This window comes from Ambystoma mexicanum, chromosome 3p (genome assembly GCF_040938575.1).
Source record: "Ambystoma mexicanum isolate Mex_15411 chromosome 3p, UKY_AmexF1_1, whole genome shotgun sequence".
In the NCBI taxonomy this organism is placed as follows: Eukaryota; Metazoa; Chordata; class Amphibia; order Caudata; family Ambystomatidae; genus Ambystoma; species Ambystoma mexicanum.
In genome coordinates, this window is record NC_090925.1 from 531,202,616 (window position 1) to 531,229,608 (window position 26,993).

General features: G+C 41.7%; 1 protein-coding gene across 1 annotated transcript in view; it reads right to left on the bottom strand.

The window, feature by feature from the left end:
- Positions 1-26,993, bottom strand: part of LOC138579924 (protein-glutamine gamma-glutamyltransferase E-like) — a 90,500-nt gene that overhangs the window by 45,212 nt on the left and 18,295 nt on the right. The window contains exons 2-7 of the mRNA XM_069650145.1: positions 19,854-20,000; positions 11,742-11,984; positions 11,489-11,607; positions 9,939-10,067; positions 8,970-9,147; positions 5,606-5,744 (exon numbers count right to left, since the gene is read on the bottom strand). Coding sequence (XP_069506246.1) covers positions 5,606-5,744; positions 8,970-9,147; positions 9,939-10,067; positions 11,489-11,607; positions 11,742-11,984; positions 19,854-20,000 — 955 coding nt within the window. The remainder of the gene's footprint in view (positions 1-5,605; positions 5,745-8,969; positions 9,148-9,938; positions 10,068-11,488; positions 11,608-11,741; positions 11,985-19,853; positions 20,001-26,993) is intronic.

Sequence of the window (26,993 nt, forward strand, 5' to 3'; positions counted from 1 at the left end):
CCAGTAAGCACGGCTGCTTTGACCAGGCGTTGCTTCCTGGGTCCCGCGAGGGGACCTCGTAATGAGGTGGTACGGGGTAAACGGTGCCGGCACCTTTTACGGCGCCGTTTACCCCGTACCGCCAGGGTCGTAATGAGGCCCTACGAGTATACGCGACTCGTCTCAACTGTGTTAGCACCCGCAGGTCACCTCACATGCCGTGTTCTGCAGGTGGGCTACTTTACATCGGTAAACCTGGATACCCAGAGACATTTGGGCATGCAGATTCATTTTTGTGATTTTTTCCACCCTTAAAAAGTGATTTATTTCGCTAATTGCAGGTGGCACGTGCAAAAGCAAGTGAAAACATATCCCACTGTAATCAGATTTTGAATGAGCCTCATATAGGCAAGCCTTGCGCCTTCTCGGGATGGAATGCAATTAGCTTATCGCTTTGTTTTATGTCTCCTTTAGCCATCTGATCATTCCACTACCCTGTGAAGCATTACTTTATATGCACGACTTTTTATTTGTATAATTGGAATGGGTTTTAAAGTGCTCAATAGTAAATTGCTATACAACAGTACACATGAATGTGCGTGTGTACAGTATGTATATCTATACATACACATACACTTGCCTATGTTATACATGTTTATTATATGATGTTGATCATTGCGCTATAGTTAAGGTGAAACCTAAGATCCATTGACTTTGAGAAAGTTCTATTGCTTATAACCTTTGACTTGCTTGATCTAGCTGTATGACAATTTAAAAAGAGGTTTTATGGCCAACGACCCCCAAATTTGAAATGTTTAATGGAAATTCATGCAACAGGTTAAACGTGTAAAAAAAAATACAAGTGGGTGCTTTTCAAACTTTTGCATTGTTTTTCCCATAGGCACAAGTGTGCTTTCCTTGAACAGGTGCACAGCCTGAAACACTGGAAGAGTTTGCTTCAAATTTGCAAAAGAATGGGCATAAAGCAGTGCAAATGTGTCTTTTAGTGGAATAGTACAAATCGAGCCAGTGATTTATTTGTTTTTTCATTTGGTGGCGTACCGGATGTCTCCTTGCACCAACTTCATGTATATATCACCTATGGTGCATTGCAGCAAATGAAGCCTTTCAGGAATGAAAAGTGACCCTTTTGTTTTCATGGATGCAACTTGTTCCTGCAGGACCTGTTTGGTAATTCAGTGGGAAATTGATGGTAGATTCAGGCGAGAACAAAGAGGACGGAGCCACAGTAACATCTTTTCAAAATGTTTTCTAAAATCCCAAATATCATACGCATTCCCCTCCCACTTCCTCATTATCACAACTCGACCACTGTCCATAGCCGCTGACCGTAATGCAGACAAATCCCTTGTGGTGTACTCTGGAAACATGCTCATCATATTGAATTTGTGATGAGATGCAATAAAAACCTTTGGTGCTACAGGTGGTGTGAGATATAGCATAGCAAAACCCTTGAAATTCAGTGAACAATCTAACAGAGGGTTGAGTGTAAGCAGTTTAACTCAACAAAAACTTTGAAATTCATGAAGTGTTGCAAGCTATACCAATTTAACACTGAGCCTCTCTGTTGCACAGACCATGAACACAAAGATTCCATCGCAGATGACATCACTAAAACCATCACATATTATTTAATTTGATCTGATATAGCGAAAGCAGAAGCTCAAACTGCCTCTAGTTGCAGACCTTACCCAGTACGGATACAAGATGGGTAGTTTAAGAGAAAGGTATGTTTTTGGACTATTTCGAAGAACCATTAAAAACTCAATTAATGTAAGGGTCATTGGAATGGCATTCCAGAAGCAAGGACCAGCAACGAGAACTTCCTATCACCACTGGTGACATTGGCGAGAGGGAGGACCAGCTAGGAGATGTTGATGACCAGACAAAAGGGAGTGTGAGAGGTGGGAGGGCTGTATTCTGCTGATAGGACAGGATGGATCAAGCCCATGGATACATTTGAAGACCAGACAGAGAATTTTAAAAACTATCCTCTGTCTGTTCAGGAGCCACATTCTGTGCAGCTTGAAGGTGTAAACGTTTTTTTTAGATGGCTACTAAAATGGTGTTAGAATAGTCTAGCTTAGAGGTAATTAGTGTCCCTACCACCGGGAGTCTACTGTTGGCATGGATGAATGGAAGGGCAGATTGAAGAAGTAAAAGACGAAAATGACATGTTTTTACACTCTCACTCCCTTGCGCTTCACAGACAAAATGATCTTGCCTATAGCCTCCTAGTTTTCTTTTACCTTGTTTGCAAAAGAACAGGGGAGGCCAAACAAAGAGCATGGGGATGGTTTGCTTATGGGTTTGTTCATGAGTGAATAGGGCTACATTAGATACATTTGGTTTTGGAAGAACTCAATTGAAATTTCATATTATTCATCATTTCTTTTTTTTAATTCAAGGGCATTCTCTACAATTCTTTGGAAGGAGTCAGATTAATTATTAATACACATGTTTGCATCTCCTCAGCAGTATTTTTCCTCTTCTCACTCACTTTCCCCCAAGTTCAGACCAAGCCATGTTTTGCTCCCACCACCCCATATACAAATTGGCATAGGTGGGGGTAATGCAGGAACCCATAGTGGTCCCACATTTCTCCCTGTATAGTACGTCTTCAAATAGAAATATGCTGTGCTCCAAACAGAATTGAAGAAGTTGCAAAATCACCCCATTCTGTTGTTGGCAACTCACAGATCTGGAGTCTAGAACAAATTGACACACTTTGGGACCATTATGGTGCTGAATGGACGTAGAAAGTGATGTAACATCTCAGGAAATCAATAAGAACCTGCAAGCTTAGTCCTCATGGCATAAAAGATGTAAACAATCAGTACAATACTGCAGTGATTTAATGAAAATATATGTCACACAAGCCAAGCGAACAAATAAATCAGTACTATTTGGTACAAACAGGATTATATGGGAGCTGAAATTTGTAATGGCCGGTTAAGAACAGACATAGGTATGAGTTCAATCTATATTATTGTCCACAAGAATGAGGATAGCTATACAGATCAAAGTTGGCCACTAGAATTTCAACAAGGTAGGCCACTACTTTTTAACAAGTCACATGACTTTGAATAGAACGACTCCCCGGAAAGAGTATACATAGAAAAAGGTTTGCATTTTACAGATTGATTTACTTCGCCTGAGGAAGTCCCTGCATAGGGGTGGAATCTGTCACGCATACAGATGAGTGTTTGACTTTTTAAATGCCATTTTTTTAAATTCATGCTGGTCAACATGTTGATGATGAATTGTTTTTAATTTAATAAAGCTTCTTGCACTGAAATAGTTGGATCGAGTGCTTTGTGTCTGGTTTGTTTTGCATGTAAGATGTTTTTTTATCACAGTTACCGTGGTAACAAGAAAAAACATGTTTTGATGTTAGAAAGATTAGCTTTTAACCTAATTACAAAGCACCGGCTGTCAGTAGGCATGAGCACCACGTGAAAGGCAGTAAGAACGATATATATATATATTTACTGGCTCCATGGTAGCTACCCTGTTGTTATTGTTAGGTTGCTCAACCCAGAAGAGCAGTTTTTGTGTGACTTATATCTGTGACACTCTTCAAAGAATCCTCCCAAAACTTTGCAAAGAAAGTATACAGACAACTCTGAATTATTTTATGAAGTTTTGTTTGCTAACATTAAGGGGGGCGAGTTATAGGGGGTCCCAAAACTTTGGATATCCGGATAGACATGAATAGATTTCATTTTTGATTGCGGCTGCAGCCCAGACTGCTGGACAGATTTCCACCAAATGTGCGCAAGGAGATGCGGCCTGGTCCCAAAAGCCTGCTTTTAAAAATTAGATTTTAATCCGTCCAGTAGATGTTTTAAAAATGCCCAAAAAGTAGCTATAAAAGTGTGATATCTCTACGGTCTGTGGAATCACTTCCTGGTTCGGTGCCCGTAGACGTATCTGAGTCAATCAGGGAGACGCGTAACATTCACATAAAAGATACATGGCCACTGATTGGTCAATTAAAAGCATGAAGTACATCAAAACCTTTGAAATGGACACCACGTTGAACTGCACCCATTGTCCACGAACATCACGGTAATAACATTAAAAAACAAAGCATTACACTTGTCAAATAAATGAAACAATCTCTGGGGAGGTGAGAGGTGATTAGGATGGGATGGGATATGTCCAGAAAAAGACAAAAATAGGGTGTTTTGTCTTCACTGATGTCCGCGAACATCTCTGAAATTCCCGGGCATTGCTGTGATGTTTGCTAACTTGACAAATGTTTGAGGACTTCCAGGCATATGTGTGCATTACGGGGCTGGCGAAGAGCAGTTACTAGATGGCTTACAACCTTGGTGCCATTCAATAAAACTGCATAAATGTTTGCAATAAATATATAGACCCAACTTTGAATGTTGTTGCAAAGTCTGGTACCATTTCATGAAGAAGGCGGAAAATTAGAGGGGTGGTCCCAACATTTTTAGATTGCTTATAACTTTGATGCCTTTTGATGAATCTGCACAATCGTTTTTAAAAAGATTATAGACCCAACCTGGAACGTTTGAAGGGATTTTGTTGAGAGGGGGCTGAATTGTAGGGGGGTCCCAACATTTTCAAAATCGGCATAGGCTTGAATGGGAAGAACAATTCTGTTTGCGGCAACAGCTCGAAGTGCTGGATGGATATGCAGCAAACGTGTGCAAGGAGCATTGGCAAGGACACAAAAGCATGCTTTGGAAAATCTGTCCGGTGTTTCATTTTTTGAAAAGTGTCAAAACGTAGGTACAAAAAACAGTGATAAAACTTTGGTGACTGGGCAGTGGGCCTGGCCCTTTACAAGGACAAATGTCTACTTTGATTTGCTTACTGGGGCCTGCGGCATGGCCAAAGCCCGTGCTGCATGGATTGTGGCCACTGGCCATGGTTGCAAACCGTGAGCACTGGCTGTTGGTCACATTATGGGGATATAGTGGACACTGGACCAGAATGCAGGCTAGGTGCTGTGCCTAACGGGGATGGTGTGGTAGAGCTGGTTCATGGTCGAGCCTCATGCGCTAAGTAATTCAACCATGACTTGCATCCCCAGCATGCACTGCTGAAAATGACACGCATAAGAATTGTCGCTGAAAGCAATATATTTGTTAAAGGAGGTTTATAGTCCTTACTGTAAGTGGTAGCCCTCATACCGATGTTCCATTGCCATTGTTACAGAGTAGTAATATCATATGTGATGTCATCAGTGATGTCATTTGTAATGTCATCTTTGATGTCCTGGGTGTTAGTGTTAGCAGTGGATGGCGGTGGTGTGAGCTATGGTTGCATAGCTTACTATAACTGGCCAATTTCTTGGGTTTTTCAAATTTACTTGTAACCATAACTTCCCTTTAACAAAGATTTTTACCTGAATTTGATAGGTGTTTATTAGTGCAACTTAACCATAACGTTGCTTTAACAACATTTTTTCACTCAATATATATATATATATATATATATAGCCAATCTCCAAATAAGTATGTTTGCATTGACACAAGAAGATAAATATGTCACTATCATATTTGTAAATTGTTGCTTTATTTAGCTTGATTAGTCTATTTTGTGAAGTGTCACCGGTTACTATACTTACCAAATGCTGTCCACGGTAATGTCATCGAGAAACTTGCCATTCTCATCATAGTAAAGGTCAATGCTTAAATTAGCATCTGTGTTATGGGCAGAATTGAAGTTTGTGATCACCCGGGTGGGAATTCCCAAGCATCGCAACACTAGAAAGAAAAATGAAGACACACTTTAAATAGCCCACAACTGTTATACCTGTGTTTCGTATTCTGGATCTACCTATTCTTCACTTGACTGTCCTCTTAACAGAAATACATATTTGATTACTTGCCAGTGCAACAGGCATCTGAGATGAGGCTGGAGGAAGCAGCACTTGTATCTGGTGATAGTCCTGGTACTTGTGTATTATAATTGTATGTGCTCAAAGATTTGAATAATTGATGATGTACGAATTCTCTCTACTTGGACACATGATTCATGGATTACTTGCGCCGGAAAAAAACGGGATTTGTGCGCCATTCTGCACGCAAATCCCCATTTGTTAAACATGGATTTGCAGGCCGAATGGCGCACAAATCTCGTTTTTTTCGGCGCAAATAATACATGAATCAGGGCCATGGTCTGTGCATATTTATCCACACTGATAATGGTTTATAGTGATAATATTGAATACAAAAATGTCGAAAGTCATTTCGAAAAAATAATGTCGAAAAAAAAAAAATCGAATTTCTTTTTCACTATGTTTTTTTATTTGGAAAGGGGGGGTTCCCCCCAACTCCTCTTTCCCCCGCCCCCTTTTTTTTTTAAATCTTTTTTTTACTTGCAAAACCCCCCAAAAAATATATAAATAAAAAAATAAAGAATTCGATTTTTTTTTTTCGACATCAGTTTTTCGAAATTATTGTCTTTCGACATGTTTTTTTGATATTATGACTGAACACCACTGATAATTACGGAGGACATGGGTAAATCGTGGCCGACTATGGAAGCACACATTTTGAGAGGCTGTGAACTTTGATCAGTTGTTAAATATGCATGCAAGTTGTGTTTTCCATTCCAATTGCCAGAGTGAAACTTTCTCTTGTGTGGCGCAAACGCAATGTGCTGGATTTCATATCTGGTCCAGTTTCAGCTCTCTTTTTGGGTTTGTTTGGTTTGATAAAAAACCATCCTCGTTTTCTTACAACAGTTATTGAAACTGTGCAAAAAATAGAGACATATGTAATCTTTTATGTTGTATATACAAAGCCGCAAGGCCATAAGTATATTAAATAAATAAATAAATGCCATCTTTTCACTCAGCATTTGGGTGACCCAAATTCAAATCCAAACCTGGCAGCCATTTCTGACTCTAGGCCCTCAGGGCAAAAACATTTTTGGGGATCTTGGTGAACTCCTTTGGGGCATGTCCTCATCCTCGAAGGGCAAGGGCATGAGTATTTGGGGAGGATTAGTCACATTTACAGAAAAATAATGTCTGCATTTGCATGTGGAATGCCCGGACTATAGAGCGTGTGAATATTCCAAAAGTTTAGGCCATGAATACGGTGGCTCCATCCTTCATTACTATGATGGCCTTTTATACCCCTCTGATCTGTAAAGCTAATCCTGGGGACGCCACTTGCATCCAATAGGAACAAATGCTGAACATATAGTTTCCTGTGATGAGATCAGGCACGGACACTATGCCTGGGACATGGGCAGAGGCCAAGCCTTTGACACTGTGCCTCCAGGGTTTGCTTGTATGTCATGCCATGTTTACAAGGTGCCTCCAGGGTTTGCGTGTATGCCCTTCCATGTAGATGCAGTCTGTGGCATCACTACCCCAAGCCCGGTGATAGCAAAACATGGCCACAGTCTTTGGCCCCTCCAGGGCGGTTCACTGTAGAATGGTGGAAGACACTTTGTGAGCTGCCGGTAAGAAGGCAGTGGGTCTTTCCTAGAGCATGGCCAGTATCTATGGCTTTCCCAGAGCATGGGCATGGCACCCGCAAAAGGCTTGGGTCGTTGCTCCAGAGGTAGCCCCCCTACACCAACATACTCTTCCAGTTAGGCCTGGCTCCATGCTATGTGCTTACGGCATGTGGGGCGCGGCCTGCGACAAAGTCTTTGACTCGGTATCTACCTGCAAAGTACCATGTCATGTGAGACCAAGACGCCCAGAAGAGTCTTTCTGCCCATACCCTGGGAACACTGCCATAAGAGCATGCCTTCTTGATGCGCACCATACTTGCACTCTCTGCATTCAATGAGCATGATCTGATGTCACTTCCCCACAGGTGCTGAACACTCTAGCCACAATATCTTGTGATGGATGTATTTTGCATACACATATATAGGATATATCATAATGTTATATAATGTTATCATTATTTTATAACTTGTACAAAATAATTATTTTCTTTTTACGTCTCACTAACCGTGCAGGTATGCAGCTCTGCTATTCTTTTAGGAAGATGTCTGTTTTTGAAGCTTCTCAAAACTGCTGGGAGCTTTCTTCTCGATCTTTGGAGCTTGCTGGGTTTCAAGTGCGGCCTGCTGCATGCTGGGACAGCTGCATTTCAGGTCTCCTGTTCATTCACATTGCAAACCGTGTGTTTTGGCCTACTCGGGGTCGTGCTGGTCTGGTCCTTCTTCCTACTGCCCCAGGATTAGACCTACTTTAGGACTAAAACGTATTTTTAAACTCTTCTGAATGCCTGTTTTTGGATGTCATGGCTTCCCCGGAAAAGGTTGCGCCTCGGTAACTATATCTCGGAACAGTTTTTGACAGTATTTGATGGTAGTTCTGAAAAGCTGTATTTCTTGCCGACCTCGGAAACAGGGCATACAATTATATATCAATCAGAGCCCCTCGCAGTGGAGTAACTTTTCTGAAAATGTTGGGGGAACATGATATCTAAATGAAAGGGGCCCCTGACAAATGACTGGGACAAAATGGTGTGCTACAAAGGTTGGGGGGGACAAACACTCTTGTCCCCCCTAAAATCACGCCCATGGCCCCTCGCTGCACCTACTCTCAGACGGGTTCAAGATTAGGAATTCAGTCTAGGGAGTGGGGAAGACATACCTGACATTAAAGAACATTGAGGAATAGGCTCAAGGTCTGAAAGCAAAATGGGAACATGCTCTTTGTAGTCACATTCTCTGCAAGAGTGGAAGCGGGCTGGATTTAAGGCACTAAGTTGAACCTAGATTTTGGAAAGTGTTTCTGACTTCCACGGATTGGGCGTGGTGAGTGTTCAGAGGCCTAGAGTGTAGATACCTACATTCAGCTAGTCGTATTGTCAGCGAACCACTTTTCTTCTCAGTTTACGACAGCTGCAGTGGTAGCTTGAGGAACATTCCACGAAATCTCAAATCTTATGCCAGTACATTTATGTAAATTACATATTGTGGCTAAAACAGTTTATATTATTCACAAGACCTACCAGTGCACATTACTCCAGCGAATACCCAGCATTGGCCATATTTAACGGGCTTGTAGCCCTCTCTTTGCCACTTTGTGAGGATCTCAACGCTGCTACTCCAATGGTTTGGGTCTTCACCGTCCGAGAAGTTACCATCCCACCTACCCTCGACTACGCCATAATCATCGTTACTGTTGACCTGAGAAAGAGATACATAACATGCATAAGTTACGCAAGGCAAAGGAGAAGATGGTGATGAGAAATGGAAAGAAAGGTGAGGGATGAAAGTAGCATCACCTAGCTTTGAAAGACATGGATGGAGTTGGATAGTGAAGCTAGCAAATACAGTGGTCGAAGCATATGGAAAGAAATAGTGGAACTATGTTCCCTACTGGCCAGCCCATGGTCAACACAAACCCGATCACCACGCCCCCTCCCACGCACAATCCAAACCCTCAAACGGACCTGCTGTTTAAGGGAATGCTCCGTTCAGTGCGGTGAAGTGCATATTTCAACTTCTTCCTACACTTCCAGAAAGGTTTGTTTTTTAAATAAAAGTATTGGAACAGTAACACTTTTAAGAAAACAGGCACCGATCCAAGCCGCTCCCAACTGCTCCCGCCCACTTCGACCACTGAACAAATATGAGTAGAAAGTAAGATGTATTCATTTTGGGACATCTAAGTACGTGTGCGATAAAAGAGAGAGATGGAACCATAGAGCCTAGAAGATGTGGTGGTAAAAGGTAGAATAATCAGACATAAAAATTGCTAATTAGGAGGTTGAGGAAAATAAATATTTGTAACCTTACATCAAAATGTCGGTTCACACTGGCATGCAGCAAGCGTGCAAGATACTGTGGTTGAATTAAAAAGTTGCAAACAATCTGTTGGATTCCTGTCTTCAATTGGTATGCCCACTGGAGGGAGGAGGGGCACCCCAAAGAGCGATACAGCAGCCATCACAAAGCTCTATACACCTGATGCTCACCATTGCACTTATCACGCGGCCCACATAGATAGCGTCACTTCTCTGGGAGTAGTCTTTGACTGGGTCAGTGCGGTAGTTGGTGTTAAGATCCAGTAGTTCAAGGCATATATTGAGAATGTCGTCTTCAAACTGTAAAAACATGCACAACAAGTGGGCAGTCAATAAATATGTTGATGTTGGTTACACAGGGGAGTCGGGTTACCCCTTATTCTTGCATGGTGGTCTATCTACTTCTAGGTCACCGAGGCGGCCATTCCCTTTCCAACTCACAGAAGAGTCAAGAAAATAAGAAGCATCTATCCACTGTTTGCATGTTGCCAATGGTGAGATACAGTGATGTAAACGTAAACCATGCCTTGCGTAGGGCGTGACCGTGTAAACCCAGATGTTCGGGCACATCCCAACCAAATCTTTCATAAAGTGCCAAGTCACTTGCACTACCTCTGCCCAGACATACGTTGACACATTTTTGGCAGGTGCCGTCGAGTTTGCAGGGACATGGATTCAAAGTGTGACTGTTGGTCTCTTTTAACTCATCTCATCCTCAAAATATTAACCTCATAGGATACAATATCAATAAGTGCTAAGTGTGCTTCTAATTTTACTTTTTCTTATTTTCCTTCTCTTTTTCTATTTGATTATATGCCTTCTTATGCGTTGCTTATGTATCTATGTATGTATTCTCTTAAAAGTTTTTATGTTCTTTTGGCTATTATATGCACTTTTAAACACATTTTGTATAAATTGAAAAGTTGAGCAATCAGCTAAATCAATAAAAAACATTTTTAAAAACGAGAAATATGTACCCCATGCAAGCAAACAAAAGAGTAAAATGCAGATGAATGTTAACGTGTGAGGATGGCCCTGGGGAACCTCTATTATTACGCAGCCAACTCCATATCTACCAACGGCACAGAGTCATATATGATTCCCATGTATATGTAAAATGTGTGCAACCGTATTGTTGGATCTAAAGCACGAGCTAAGGAAGATTAAATTCGCCATTAAAAATAATTGTATTTCTTGCCACAGTGTATTTATTTGGTAGTTTGAGGCCCTGAGTGCTGCCACAAGGCCACTTTACCTATCCCCCAGAGGTTTCTTTTTGTAATTATGAACTATGTTGGTGTCTCTGTTAGTGCAAATGTTCAACAAACACGCCCTACGTGGGTGCAACGATGCTGAGTATATGTTGAAGAGGCCTGTACAGAGATGCACTTTGACTAAGTGCATTCACGCAGGCCTGTGCATTCGCACTGCAGAACGGCAGTATCATTGCGTGTTCTTGCAATGGAAGGCAGCAGGATTCATTGATGGAGGCATAGAGAGGGCCCTGCTGTACTATGATTGATCCGATGACGAACAAGGAAGGGACAATCAGTAAGAGGGTACTGTGGTAAACCAACATGACTCCATACCCTGAGAATCCCTGCTGATGCTACCCGTGATCAAGCTACAAACCAATCAGCCAGATGTCCAGGCGTGAGACAGGGACACATGGGAAGGATGTAGTGGAAAAGTTGCAGTCAAAAACGAGCAGCTGTGTATACCTGTCCGTAATTCCATCCAAAAGGTTGGACATACTTTTCATTGCCCATGTAAAGTATACCGCTGTCATTCAAAACATATTCTTGTCTCTCATTCTCATCTGCCATGTAGACCACATCCTCTGAAAAACAATAATGCAGTTATTCGCAGGTGCGATGTAAGTGCAGTGCCAATTCCTGTCACCAAGCAGCCAGAATGTGGAAACAATGAGCATAATTCGAATATTCCTTATAGAACATCTTGAAGCATTCTTACCTGTGCACCAAGGGTTAAAGAGCAGAATAAAGTTCCCCAACCCATAGGTGGCAGGCTGCTCATTGATGGTGACCTCAACGCTGAGTTTATAACGACCGATTACAGCATTGGCTGGGCTGGCGATGATCATGTTCAGGGAGTTTGGATCACTGGATTCTAGGACTGCTCCCCATCTTCCGCTGTTCAAAAAGCTAGTGACCGGAAAGGCAATCTTTGTCTTCGATGTCTCTACCTCTGGTGGTCCTTGAAAGAGACAATCATTCATTTTAGAAGATGTGGCTGTCAACAGCAGAAGCTTAAAAAGGGTGAATAAATGTCTATGTTGAAGATTACAACAGAATTCTGGGGCTTGTTCTTATAGTATGGATGCATTTGGTTGAAAGTGAGAGTCTGGTGGGGCTTTCCTATGTGAATAGTCATCATAAGATTTTTTTTATGAATGTTTGCCAGCATGCTAGGTGTGATTACAGTCCTATGATTCCATTGCTTAAAATAGTTTTCTAGAATATGTTTGAAAATATTTGACTTTCAGCATGGCTTTCAATGAAGTAACCTAAGTGACTACTGCCTGCAAGGTTAGTGTGTGATTGATATTGAATGCCTTTGAGTACAGTGAGTAATGCAGATTACCTCTGTTGAGTGAATAGTTCATGATGTGTATCTGCAATAGAGCACAGTGCGATTATAATTGCCCACTTGTTAAATGAGTGCTTGATGGAGATTGTATTCAATTGATGGTATTGTGTGAAGGAGAACACATTCCTTTGAGATTACTCTGTCATGAAGACAATCTCACTCTGATCTTAATGGGTGTAGGACATAACCTGTCTGTAATGTAAATGTGCCATAGATATTAACTTTCAATGATCATAGTGAGTGAGGGTGGTTGCATACCCAAGGGGCTAGAATTTGGTGAAGTTTATCAAGCTTGGAGTATATTGTTTTATTGATATTTCCCAGCCATGAGATTATGCTTTGACCGCTATTACATTTACATGTGAGATTAACATTGCATGACAATTGCTTATTTGTGGGATTCGTGTTTCAAGGAGATAAACTTGCTGTGAGGTTGATCTTTAGTTGACTTTACCTTCTTGTGATGTTAATGTTTGATGCAGAGTTCATTCCTGTGATGGTAATTATGTACTCGGGTGATACTGTACTTTTTTGATGGAGATGTTCTGGCTGTCAGACTAGTGTGTGACAGAGTTGCCTATCTGCATTGTAAGTGCTTGATGGAAATTATCTTCTTGTGAAATCAAAGTTTGATGAAGAAGGTATCCCTTTTGGGAGAATGTCTGTTGGCGAGTGCAGCTTTTGATGGAAATTACACATGCCTGTGTCTTCAGTCTGTGATGGAAAGTATCTGCCAGAGAGTTTATCGTGGGATGGTGATATATATATATTACATGGTTAAGTCGCTGTTTCCATAGGAAGAGCACTTTTTGGGCGGCTTATAACTCGGTTCCCCCTGGACGAATCCTTACCAAAGTTTGCAAAAAAAGTATATGGGCCACTCTGAATTTTTTTCAAAAGTTTGGAAAGGATTCATCAAGGGTGGCCAAAGTTATAGGGGTGGTCCCAAAACGTCTTTTTTTTCCCATAGACTGAATAGGGCAAATACTTTGCGCACGGCTACAGGTCAAACCACTGGACGGATTGTAATCAATTCTGCGGCAGCGGCAGGGGCTTGTTCCCCAAAGCGTGCTTTTGTAAATTTTGTGATAAATCTGATTGTAGTTTCCTTTAAAATGATCAAAAAATAGCACTCTAAAAATTAGTGATATCTATGTCCGCTCCGCGGACCCACTTCCCTGTTCGCTCAGTGGAGAATATTTCTATTGGCTAATCCATGGCATGCTGTACGTCAAGATGTTGCGCCTTCACCCATTGGGTCTGCCGCAGCGTCAAGTATGTAGCATTCTTTTAATACGGCCGGCATGGTCACTTAGTTTTTGAGTTGTATGCCGAAATCACCGCAAACAAACCCTTTTGGAACCTTGTGTTGAAAGGTAAGCATTACTTATAAGTGGCAGTAGAAAGTGAAACAGTACTTTAATCTTGTTACCACTATCGTACCGTGCACTGCAACTTGGTAGACAATGTACTACAATTATTTACTGCGTCTATGTAAGAAGCCAACATCAAAATTACTGCGCTTAGACTGGCGTCCTACATTTTGGAATGTGAGGCAGCCACCTGTACAGTTTCATAAACAGAGCGCGTCTGCACGTGGTCGGGAGAAACGGTTCTCATGAGTGACTGTTGATATGTAGTTGCAAAAAGAGAATTTATTTACATTCGGAGTGAAGTTCAGTTCATCTCATTTCATTTTTTAAGTAGACGTTCAGTATGGTCGTGGACGCACCAAACCTCGTAAGGGTCAATTGTTTTTCGACCTTGACGTACAGGGACCAGAGACAGAATTAATGTAGGGAGTCACAGTTTGTGAAACATTCCCTTTGATAACTTATGCTTCAAAAAGGTCTGTGAGGCACATGAAATAGCAGTTCCCGTGGAAGTCTTCTAGCAAAGAACTACTGTGTGACTGCAGGGTTCGAAATGGAGCTTATTTTAGAGGCCTGTATACCAACCTGGCATTATTTACTTAGTCTGAAAAAAAAAACAAATGTATTACTAGTAATGCTTTTGGAAGTTTGTGTGCCGTTGAAATTTCATATTGCACATTACCGCAATTTTGGAAGTTTGTGTGCCATTCAAATTTCATATCGCACATTAGCACCGTCTGTACAATGTCACTACAATTTCCAATATTACCTATGACATTTATGTGACAAGCAACTTTTTTTGCCTACTATGTATATTGTACATTGTTGCCTTTTCTAAGGAGTCAATACATTTCCCCATATATAAACAATTGTTTATAGAAATGTAATGTGTTACCCTTTACATTTCCGCAAAGGCTTTGTATTGATAGATGTTTTTCTTCATTTTACCCACAGCTACTTCCTTCCGTACTGCGGATGCCATGGCTTTCAGCGTCCGACTGACTTTTTTTTAATCGTCAAGTGCAGCTTTTCGTCACCAGTTGTATGTGCGTCATCATTGAATGGGATGACCGCATCGGACCTCTATGTCTGTACGCGGTTGTAGCAGTAAGAAGCAACACACCATCCTTTCTGCTGTCATAGTTCGCAGCCATTCAAGTCGCCTTCTAAATCACTGTGACAGGAATACGCCTTCTGTGTTAACAACGCATCATTTCAGTGCGGTTAAACAACAACGTCACCATTGGCAGTAACATTATAAGTAACATACCATACTTTCTGATGGACTTCATCACAGCATTTGATGTCGTCTTGACAATGAATGTGAGAGGAAACCGACTACTATGTCGCCACTGCATACTGTGTGTGTGTTGAAAACTGTGGCACAAACACATGGTGACTGTGTGGGAAAACATCTACGTGACTGTCAAAAGTAACATTTTTATTGTGCTGCTGAGACACAAACTTCCAATTTCTTTGCAACTGAGAACAGGGCGATGATTTAACACTGTGCATTGTGAAATAAAAGTCCCTTACTACTGCTCACATGGTAGTGTGTTTTTTAAACATTTCATGTTCCCCTTCATATTCTGCCATGCAACGTTGCAGGTTGTAGTATGTTCTTTAATAGGTGGCGTATGACACTACGTGAGCCTTTATGGAATCATTTCTTTACGCTGCCAAGGTACGTTATCCAGAGCGCTATTGGACACCACTTGCTTTGGCAAGGTTAGGCTCAGGGCCATCTATTATGCTTTTGTGCCATTGGGGTACTTTCTGAAACCCAGATGCCCCAATTACCGACATCAGTTCTGTATGAAGACGCTATGTTGTCAGATTTGGTATCTTTCTGTAAGTGGAAAAATTAGATCAGGTGCAGTGAAAGTGTTTTCTGTACAGAAACGTTTCAAAAGCAATGCTTCCTTATAACTTCTCAGTACACCTTTCTTCACCCATTTCACCTTGTGACACTTACACAAAAATGTGTGCACAGGTCAGAGGTAATGGTGTTGATTGCAATATTTCTGCCATTACTGCATTTTTGCCAAGCATAATCCCTGTATATTCAACACATTTCTGTACAGTTCATTGCGCACAAAAAAACACCTTTTGTGTTTTGCATGTGGTACTATTTTCATATTTCCTAAGTGTCGTCATGGACATAAGGTCTCTGAAGGGTACGCTGTAGGTATGCTTACTGACCACAATGTCGGGGAGATAAATACTGCCATTTACTAGTGGAGATAAAACATTGATTTGCAGTCGCCATGTCCACCAGGCACTGGCTTGCTGTTACAGGTATTGCTGATAACCTCACATTTTAGAATGAATACAAATCTTCTTTGCCCACTACGGTCACCAGTTTCCCTTTTTCACTTTCTGGCATCTGTAATGGAAAGCAAAAAAAGACTTTGTATGCAACAGCCGCCTTCCCTTTCAATGGTGGCCCTCTTGGAAAAGGATTTGTTTTCTTCAATCGGGAACGCCGTAGCCGTTCCGGTTGAAGATAAAAAATCCATTTTTTTAGGGTGCAATGGGGCTCACTCAATAAAATACCTCGGTATGCACTCTTGCTTCTTTTGTCGTGTAAACTTGCACTGTTCAGTTGTGCACGGGAATTGTTTCAGTTACAAGTTCGTACAACAATATACAATGTCCTTCCGCACTATCAACGACTCACCAGTACCCTTGTGAAGTGTGTATGATTTCTTCACCATGTGGCGATGCTGTGCAACTTGCTATGCTACTGTGCAATTAGTAGAAAGATGGGCAGTGAAGTCAAATGTTGCCTTACAGTATGCTTATGTGTCACTATTGGATACCTTCTAAATACTCAATAAAAATGTTGGTTACCTAATGTTATTGATCACTTACAGTACTGATAATCTATGCAAATCATTGAAAAAACATTTCTCAAAGGGACATTACAGTTACGTTGCCCTTATTAAAAACCTACAAAGGTTGTACAAAAACACCTTATGATTACAAGTAACATCTAAAAACCCCTGAAATTTGGAAGTTATGGTAGGCTAATCACCCATTTTTCCCAGCAGCACTCTCCACAGCTACCACTACCACCCCAAACATAAAAGATGCCACAACACATGTCATTGATGCCATCACTGATGCCATCACATCTTTAGCCCCTTTCTTTTATGTCAGCTAAGCAACCATAACTCGCACCACCACCATGCACTGCTAAGACTAACACCCACGATATCAAAGATGACATGACATATGTCATTGATGACCTCACTGATGATATCACATGTGAAAATAATGCCACTTTACAATGCCTACCTGCAATGGGGTTGTGTGTCTTATGTTGGTAGCAAGATCTGAGGGGTGTTTATGTAATGGTGAACATGCATTAACTAGCTAACAATGCAAGACTGCATATACACTTGTGGTAGTAGAAACAATACATATGGGGACCCACAATTCATACAATGCAGACACAGGGCGGTTAAATGAAGGAAGAAATAAAAAGTCTCATCACAAAATGTTAATGCATTAAAGTTTATCTTCCTGTATGCAAAGTAAGTCTGTGTTGGATGCCTCCTATTGCCCCATGCCTATGTAGCATGATCTGCGAGCATACCCTAAGGCATGTACTTTAAGAACATATGAGAAGGTTAACGTTTTCATGTGCAGAACCTTGTGATTTTTTATATTGTGCTTGTTAGTGCAGAAAACCACCTGGCCTACATTTTTCAATGACACAACGTAAGTAAGCCCGACATGTGATGTCATCAATGACATTTGTCATGTCATCTTTGATATCATGGTTGTTAGTCCTAGCAGTGCACGGTGGTGGTGCAAGTTATGGTTGCTTAGCTGACATAAAAGAAAGGGGCTAAAGATGTGATGGCATCAGTGATGGCATCAATGACATGTGTTGTGGCATCTTTTATGTTTGGGGTGGTAGTGGTAGCTGTGGAGAGTGTTGATGGGAAAAATGGGTGATTAGCCAACCATAACTTCCGAATTTCAGTTTTGTTTTTAGATGTTACCTGTATTCATAAGGTGTTTTTGTACAAAGTTTTTGTGCAGAATGGCATAGGTTTTTAATAGGGCAACTTAACCATAACGTCCCTTTAACAATGTTTTTTTTGTAGTGATATATATATATATATATATATATATATATATATATATATATATATATATATATGTTGATGTGGTGAGTGTGTGGTGTTGATTTATTGTTTTTTTCATGAGTATGGATGGAGATGACCTTATTGTAAAATGTAACTGTGATTGAGATTTGTCTGTTGACAGCATGATTAAGGCAATATGACCCAAGCCGGCGGGCCATTACCACCGAGGTAATGCCTCCTGGACCCATAGTTACAGTCCTGAGTTTAGCGAGACCGGGGCACTAATAATGTTATTTTTCGGTTGTGATGCGCGCTGTGTTTCGCAGTGCAAAAGAAAAATGACTGCCTCATACTGGGAAACATAGTCTGTTTTACCTTTCTGTGGCAGCCGTAGTAAACAAAGAAAATGACCGCCATGGAAGGGAGAAGATAATTCACCTGGTCCCTTCTCCCTTTCCATGGCGGCCATTAAAATAAATGGAAAAAAAGGTAAACAAAAGAAATGGGTGCCATGGAAAGGGAGATGGGAGAATGGTGGCCACTCTGGGAAGGAACCTGAGGACAGGACTGGAGAAGCAGAGGCCTCAGAGACTTCTCAGTGAGATTAGGCCTGGGCGAGGGCCAATGAGCTTGCTTGTAACAAGCTCATTGACCCTCGCCGGGTACTAATGTGGAGTTCAGGGGCTGGAACAGGGGATAACGGCCCGCCAGCCCAAGTTATCAGCCTGAGCGAAGCCATTAGCACCCTGGGATGCCAAAGCGGTAACCCGGGGTGCTAAAAAAAAAGGACTTTCCTTCTTACAATGGAATGCGCGTGGTGTCCCACTGTAGGAAGAAAAATCCTTTTCCAAGATAGCCATCAAGGAAAGGGAAGGTGGGGCTCCCTATGGAACCCCTCCTCCCTTTCCATGGCGGTCTGTGGGAGGCGAAGGGAAGAAGTGGATGTGGCACCCGAAATAAGGTAAGTAGGGGAGTCGTGGGGAGAAAAACACACAAAAAAATGGGACAGAGGGAGGGGGAAGATGGCGGCAGGGGAGCTGGCCATGAGGCAGCTTGGAACGTGGGGCTGTACCGGCGGTTCAAGCTCGCGTTCCTAGCCATCTGAGTGGCTGGTTCCCTCAGCCGGGTGCTAATATATGATATTGAATTAATTTTTCTGACTGTAGTGTGTTGTTGAGGCTTGCTTTCTCTTAAATTACTGTTTTATGGAGTATCTTATGTTTATATGATGGCCATTAATTGTCATTGAGAAGAGTCTTTGTTGGGAATGTAATAGTCTGTAAGATTACCTGCCTTGTATAATTGTTCTTATCACTCCATGAGTTGCACGGGTGGTAAAGATGTACCTGCTTATCAAAATAACTTAGATACATAGGTGATCGAGTTTACCTGTCCATGATGCAAGTATATGTTGCAGATGATGTGGCTAAGAGATAAATATGTAATCCGTATAACTTGTTTCTCAAATGAGTGTTTAGTGACGATGACGTGACTTTGATATTAACACGTGAAAAAACATGTTTTTTTTTGGTGAGGCTAGAGTGTGATGATGACATTGAATGTCCTGTGAAATTGTCACATATATAAGGGTTGCTTGTGCCTGGGATTCATTCATTGGTATCTGGAGGTGATTTGTCTTGTTTGATATGTGTATGGCATGGACATTTTCTGTTTGTGAGCTTGAGTATGTGAAGTGGGTCAACTCTAGGAAGTAATACAGGATGACTTATTTTTAAAATTAGGCCTTTACAGGGAATGCTAATCTCTGAGAGGAGTGTTTGATGGAGGTTTCCAATCCAACAGGCATGTGTTTGGGCATGAGATTACTGATTCGATTAATGATACAGCTTTTAAAAGGAGTGTGTGCTGGACATACAATACATATGAAATCAGTGTGTAATTTGAATTTCCTCTCTGTGAGATGAGTGGAAAATCGAAACGTCCTCTCTGTGAGTTACATCGGTTGAAGGGTATCTGTCATAAGTAATATTCATGGAGATTACCTGTTTGTACAGTAAAAATAATACTTTTCCACTTGGAGATGGGTAAGCTGAATCGAAGTGTGATGTTGAAGGAATGGCCCCTTCTGACGATCAGTCCTGGGCTGCTGTAGTCTTGTGTGTGATGGGCTTCACGGTTTAAAGTGACATCTTTAATAAAAAAAAATATAGAATTACAACTTAAAGTGGGTTTATTTTTGTTCCAAAATCCAATTTGTTTGTTAATGCATTTGGAACTTCATACATCTTTACTCAGGAAATGTAACAGAGGACACATGAACACACTGGAAATTGAAAGCCTGAATAACATATGTCTTCAAACTGGCACACATTCAAGGGACACTTAATACATTGATCAGAAACGAATTCCCTACAGAAAACAACAACGAAATGCTTAGATAATATTACATGTCTTTAACATATAGATGATTTTTACACGTTTTGAGTTTAAATTACAATATATTTTCTAATCTTCTTGATTTAATTCAAAACAGAAGCCCTTTTACCTAGTATTCTGTCCACCAATGTCTAAGGTCTGTCACTTAATAAGATGGATGAAATGGATATTAATTTAGGCTGTATAGTGTCCAGTTGTGTATGCTCCATTTTAAGATACATCTTATCATTGAATGAAAATAGCAATACTGGGCAGGCGGCAATACTGTAAAATCTAGTGCAAGGATAGGAGGGGAACATTCACATTGTTTAGAGGCTATGGATGAATGGATCTTTTTTCCATGACTCTACAAAACTCTTGGATAAAGCCACACTTTTCCATATGTGGAATGTGACAGTAGCCAGTTAGATTTGCGGATTTTCCTGTGACCATTCTACTAGAGAAAACTGATTCAGATTTGCATATGGTCAATGAATGATTGACTGTGCTGGCTCTTCATTCTGTTTTCTGTGAAGCAGTGGACATGTGCCCACTGGTCTGAAGAAGCCGTACATCACATGGAATGAGGATAACTGTGTACACTAGTCTGCTCATGAATGACCACATTTGCTGAAAGGGAGACATCTGTATAGCCAATCAGAAGCCCCATAATTGCTGGCAATTTACTACTCTGGAATCTCCCTCAGACGTAATAGCCAATCAATAAACTGGTATTGTCCCTTATTGACGCAGAGGTGGGGTGAATAGCCTAGGGGCAGCACATTTACCTTGGAGGCAAGACAACACCGAGCTGCATGTGTTCAAAACCCAGTCCCACACTTACAGACTGGACTCTTGCATAAGGCACAATATAAAAACCCAATTTATTTGTTTAGGTCATGCAATGTTGGCTGGCTATCTTGTACATACAACCTTACTAGTCACTAGATGTTAACCTCTTAAATGCTAATGGCATGTATTCTCACCTTGAATTCCACAATAGCTGTACACTTCCTCAGTTAAGAGTTGCTAATATAGCTATTTGAAAGACACTAGAGTGTACATGGTCATCCTCTTATTATAGCAAGGATACCTTGGCTAGTGTGTGGGGATGCATGAAACTGTCATCCTAAGACTAAGGCAAGAAATAATCTCTATGCAACTCAGACCAGTTATCAGGTGTGATTTCCATCTTTCATCTAATCATTGCTTCTGGTATTTCTGTAGATAGAATGCTTGTGCAAAGTCTGTCTGGAATGATGTCATGAACCCAGCTGTTGTGTTGAAACCCATAGATTTGAGGTAGAAAGGAGGCATTTGATACTTATTTGGTTTAGATTTAATCTAACTGTGAACACTGAATTGTTTAAAAGCAGTGGTCTGTTTTAGATAAGAATGAGTGGTAGGTACAGGTTTTCTCCATATTACACTCATATTAGGGCCAGGGTCACATGAAAGACATTCCCTAGCCCAAGTGTGAGGGTCCCTCTGATCTGCATGTGGCAATATATTTGGGCAAGGACAATATACACGATACAATACAAAGAAATGTGCAACTATTTTTATCTCAGCATCTCTTTGCAGGTACACTTCTAACTCTTGTGTTTTGCAACAAGGGGTTCACAAAACTACCTTCTGTGGATAAAGAAAAAGTACCTTGTACTCAATGCCAACTTTGTCTAATAGCTGATGTTGTTACAGAATCATTAGTAAAACCATGGGGTGATGCTTAAATTATCCAAAGCCAGGAAGGGGAAGGAACTCTGGGTTAGTTCCTATTTTACTTCGAGAGCACCCATAACGAGTACATTACTTTTCACATGGAGAGTCATTGGCAGATCGTCTCTTAAATATGTGTAGGGCACTAGTTGATATCAATAGATCTTCGAAACACCTTTTTATCCTCATTCTCAATATCCATCACACGCTCCTGAATTATTCAATCAATCTGTTCTACTACCAGTGCCAAGTTGTTATGTTTGGGCACTACTTGACTCCTGCTTTATTCATAGAGGGGTTGACTTCTCTGGTAGCTCATGAACGCCAGGAAGCAGCTCACCTCTATCTGTATTTTGAGGAACGGGCGGTCCAGACTGAATCCCTCTTGGGGTTTCACAAATACAGAAACACTTCAGAAGAGAGCGGGTTCCTTATCAGACTCAAGAACCCACATTTGATTTGTGTTTATTCTCTGCCAATTTATCACAGTTCTTATCCAGACAGATATAAGAAAAGGCAGACTTCCAAAGCCAAGAGCCAAACTTCTATGGACATTGAGAGTATCTCTTACATAAGACGGACACATCAACAAATGACTTGTTGTTATTATAGGGTTTCATGGCAGCATGTGTAGCCACTGGCATGTGGACCCACTTTCATCTAATTGATTAATTTGTCTCCAGCTTCCAAGGAATACAAGAATGGTATTGCAGTCATAGAAGGTACATGTGGATTCTCTATAGGGGTGTACTTATCCAGATCTGATTATTTTAACAAATTATGGAAATCAGCGGATAGGGAGTGATGTTGTCCAATCTTCAGACCAAAACGTGTTGAAAAATCACAAAAGTAAGTAATTTAAGCAATTGTAATGAACATGGAGAGAACAAAAGGAATACCTTCAATTCTTCAAGGTAATAATTATTAATCTCAGGCACACATTGGCTGTGAGGTTAGACAACCAAGTGCTTAGGCTTACATTGAAGGCAAAGCAGTGAGCTGGCATGTGGGCAAAAACATATCTCCAAATCCTTTCAGCTTTTCTAAATTCGACAGTGCAACAATATTCAAGGAGAACAGCCACATTAGAATATTCCACCTTCAGAGATCCTCTGCTTTAAACCTCAAAGGCTTCATAAATTCAAGGAACATTGGGGGCATCCATGAATGAATAGTTTCACAAAAGAATCTAATAATCGCCCACCTTTATGCTGTTTACTTCTCCCATTGAGGAAGGTGTGATTTTCAATGCCCTTTCAGACCCTTGACCTTGAGCTTCCCATACTCCTTTCCTGTTTTATTGTCTAATCAAGAGTGCTACAGGAGTTAAGGAAAGGGCACGGAACTGTCTCTTAATTTTTTCCTTTTGGCACAGGATATTCTGTTTCCCTCTTCTGCAATCACTTAGCTACAATTCTCCAGAACATCCTACTCAGTATGAAAACACCCTTTCTCCAGCTAATCTTGTTAATCTGTTTATTTGGGCATCTATCAGGTGTTAACTCTAACACTTCGGGGATCTTGCCACCCTGTTAGGGAGAATGTTTAGTTTGTGTGCCTATTCCCTCTAACCTGTGAGACCCCCAGCACTTTTTGCTGGACTCTGGGATTTGTTGATTTATTCTCCTGAGTGAGTGGAACTTTTTCCCACTCACTCATTCTTTTGCTCTGACTGGAAATCTTATTTCACTGCTTTTCTGCTCTCTGTTTTACTTTAATTGAATTATGCTTTCCTCCATGTATTTCATTACAGACATTTGTAATTGACTTTTGCCGCACACAGCACCCTATGTGCAGTGTTTCTGGGGAGGCACTTGGACTTTTTATTTTAGTTTATTATCTCATGTGAACACATTTTCTCAAGAGTAGTAAAGTAACTTTTATTTTACTTACCTGCAGGGTGACGGCAGTGTGTGTGGTGCATACAAGGAGAAGGTTATTCTGTTGCTATTGCTTCTACCTAGTGCACAAGTCAACCTAATGTGCCCTTTGAAGTGGAGTCGGAGCATTCTGCTTGTCATCCCTGCCTGGGAGCGGAGTGAGACGGAGTGACTGCAGAGTGTTTGGTCGATGGTGGACTTGGCTCCCATCGCTTCTGCCCATGTCCCTCTCATACTGGGCAACCCGGAAGCCATTTTGAAATAATTCAACAGCCCCCGTGGAAGTCCGCTGACAAGGTTCTCAGGTGACTGCCCCCCTTGACCCTGCTCCTGCCTAGCACTCGCCTGAACTGTTTGTCCATACCTCCCTGACTAAGGACGGTGCACTATGTTCTTATAGTACATCTATTGGAGTTCCTAACTCATTGAGGCACTTCCCGGTGAATTCTTGGGGCCGCAAACTTTTGACTTATACCCCTTGGGTACATAGGTGTGCGGTGGGGCTTTATCCCTCACTCCTTGAGCCGCTTTGCGTGGCAGCTATCTCAGCGCCTTGGGGGCCAGGCATCCTGCTTCACCCCTTTTTCTTTCAGCAGTGACTGTGGGGGGTTATCCCTCACTCTTTGAGCTGCTTTGCGTGCCAGCTATCTTGGCATTTGGGGGGCCAGTCATCCTGCTTCACCCCTTTTTGTTTCAGCAGTGACTGTGGGGTGGGGGTTTACCACTCACTATTTGAGCCGCTTTGCTCCCTAGCGGGTGGTCCACTTTACATGGTCTATTGGTTATTATAGTAATTGTGGGGCGGAGGCTTTTTACTTGTTATTTGTGACATCCCTATATCACCTACAGTGGTGCTGGTGTGACAGTGTTGCCTGCCCCCGTTTTGAGCATCTTTTTGTGGCCCATTGTTGACTGTGGGGAGGACCATGGCTCTTCCACCCTTGTGCTTCCTCCCAATTCTATTCAAGTTATGGACAAGGAGCCAAATCCTAAACTCCCAAATATAAGATCTAAGGACCCTCAATCTAAGGCCTCTGGAAGGAGCTCTTCGGAACCCATTTTGATCCCAGATTCTGCACAACTCTGTAACCATGATTTCCCTAAATGTCCCATAACTGTTCAAAATCAAATTTAGGGTATAGAGCTTCCTGGAACCATCAAGCCCATTGAGGGAGGTCTAAACAGTTCCCTTATGAACATTTCCCTTGTTTTTCTACAAGGTGAGACCTGCCTACTGGCCCCCTCGCCCCACCCTGAAGAAGCAAATGCTTGTTTCGGATTCCGTGTACCCTCCTAAAACTTCTCCCATTGGGTCGGAAGCAAATATTACCTCTTTGGAATTGAAAAAGCGTACATCATACTTAGAGATAATTGCGGGCAGATTACATGCTTTGGAAACTGGTGTGTTGAACAAGCAGATTATGCATAGGCCTATATGTCTTGAATTGGTGGGCTCAGACCCCTTGTTTCCTCAGAAGGTAAATCTGATCTATATAGGCTGTGATCCCATCCTCTTTGTTGATTTGGGATCAGATCCTCTAGATGGGAAGGTGGCTGCCCCAATCGGTGTGCCCACCTCTCAGATCCCCCGGGGTACCAATTTATCCAAAAAACTAAAGAAAAAACAGAACAATTCTTCAAGAAAGTTCTTGCATAATTACATATGGAAGAGTAATATAAGTAAGGCATCGTAAAGGCTCTGTCGGGGGAGCAATCCAACTTGTGTCTTTGTGAATCATCTGACACCTTTTTGGATGCCCAGGACTCCATACATAAGGAGACCTTAGCGTCACTGGAAGCTCTCGAGAAGGACGGTGGCATTGAACAGGGGAGTGAATACCAAGTATCCACCAACAGCCTAAGCATACTATGAAACACAAGGGTTTGCCAAAGGCAGTAAGCTTAAGCCATATACAAATTCCCAAGGTCAATCAGTGTATGATATGTTTAAACGGGGAACCCCTGCATCTCCTGATCATGGAAAAAAAAAATGTGTGGTCAATCAAGAATATCAACCAGATTCTGGTAGCCCTACATGCGAGCAAATAGGGACGCTGGTCGACCATCTCCCCATCCCCTCTCAGAGGACTGAAATAACTCTGACTGGAGGGCAGACCCTAAACTACAGCCTGTCCAAAATATAGGACATTCCCATCATACTGAAAGTCTGCACAATAGTCAACTCATAACTAAGAAAGTAATTAATGAAATTGTAGTACAACTCTTAAAACAAAAAAGTTCCTATAAAGCTACCATGCATTTGAGAGCTGGGACACTGACCATGGTACATCGGCCACCCGTGGTAGAGCAAACCTTTAGTTCCCGTAGGCAGACCCCTGGGGAGGGCTACTTGCTTAATGTGGAGGAACCACAGAAAACAGCCTTACATGTCCCAGTGAATGGCTCTAGCGGCCCCAGGTGGAGATAAAAACTAAAAGATGAGCTCTTTCAGAAGGTCGAAAACTATCCCTGCAATACATGTTTGATAGAGGAGGTCCTCCTTCTCTTAACAGGTTGCGGCTTCTGCCACTCTTTAATGAAATCCCTGCCTTGCACGTTATCACTAATAAAGATATTAAGTTAGTAGTGTTTGGCCATCCACATAGAAATGACTGTGTGATTAATCATCCCATCTCGCATCATCTATGACATACTCTTAAAGGAAGCCACTGATCTCTATAGATTGGGTTATGATCTCTTTCCTAGCTCAACGAATCACCTACTCGTGAGTGAGGCCCCCCTTAGAGGAAAGAGTTACCAGGGGAATAAATCAGGTTAACTCCACCCAATTGCGTGAAATAATTGTCAGCAATAATGGTTCCAGTGCAGAGGCGGGGCAGTGACGTTGGCTCGCCATGTCACTGAGAGATGCCATTATTCAACAAAAGGAAATAAAGGGCCCTCTTTAGCAAATCTAATGTCCTCTAAGTAATCTCCTGGAACACAAGAAGCTTCTCTTCTCTTTCATGGATGTCTCGTTGCGTGCCCTCTTGAGAAATGTGACCTTCATTCTGTTACCGGAGACATGGTTGGACCATTCACCAGTATTTGATAGGCACTTCATTGCAGATGCCCCAGCCTCTCAAGGTACGAAGGGGCACCCGGGATGGGGGTCTCATGGTAGCAATTCGAAATTATCTGGGGTATTCCATTACATGGCATGTTGTC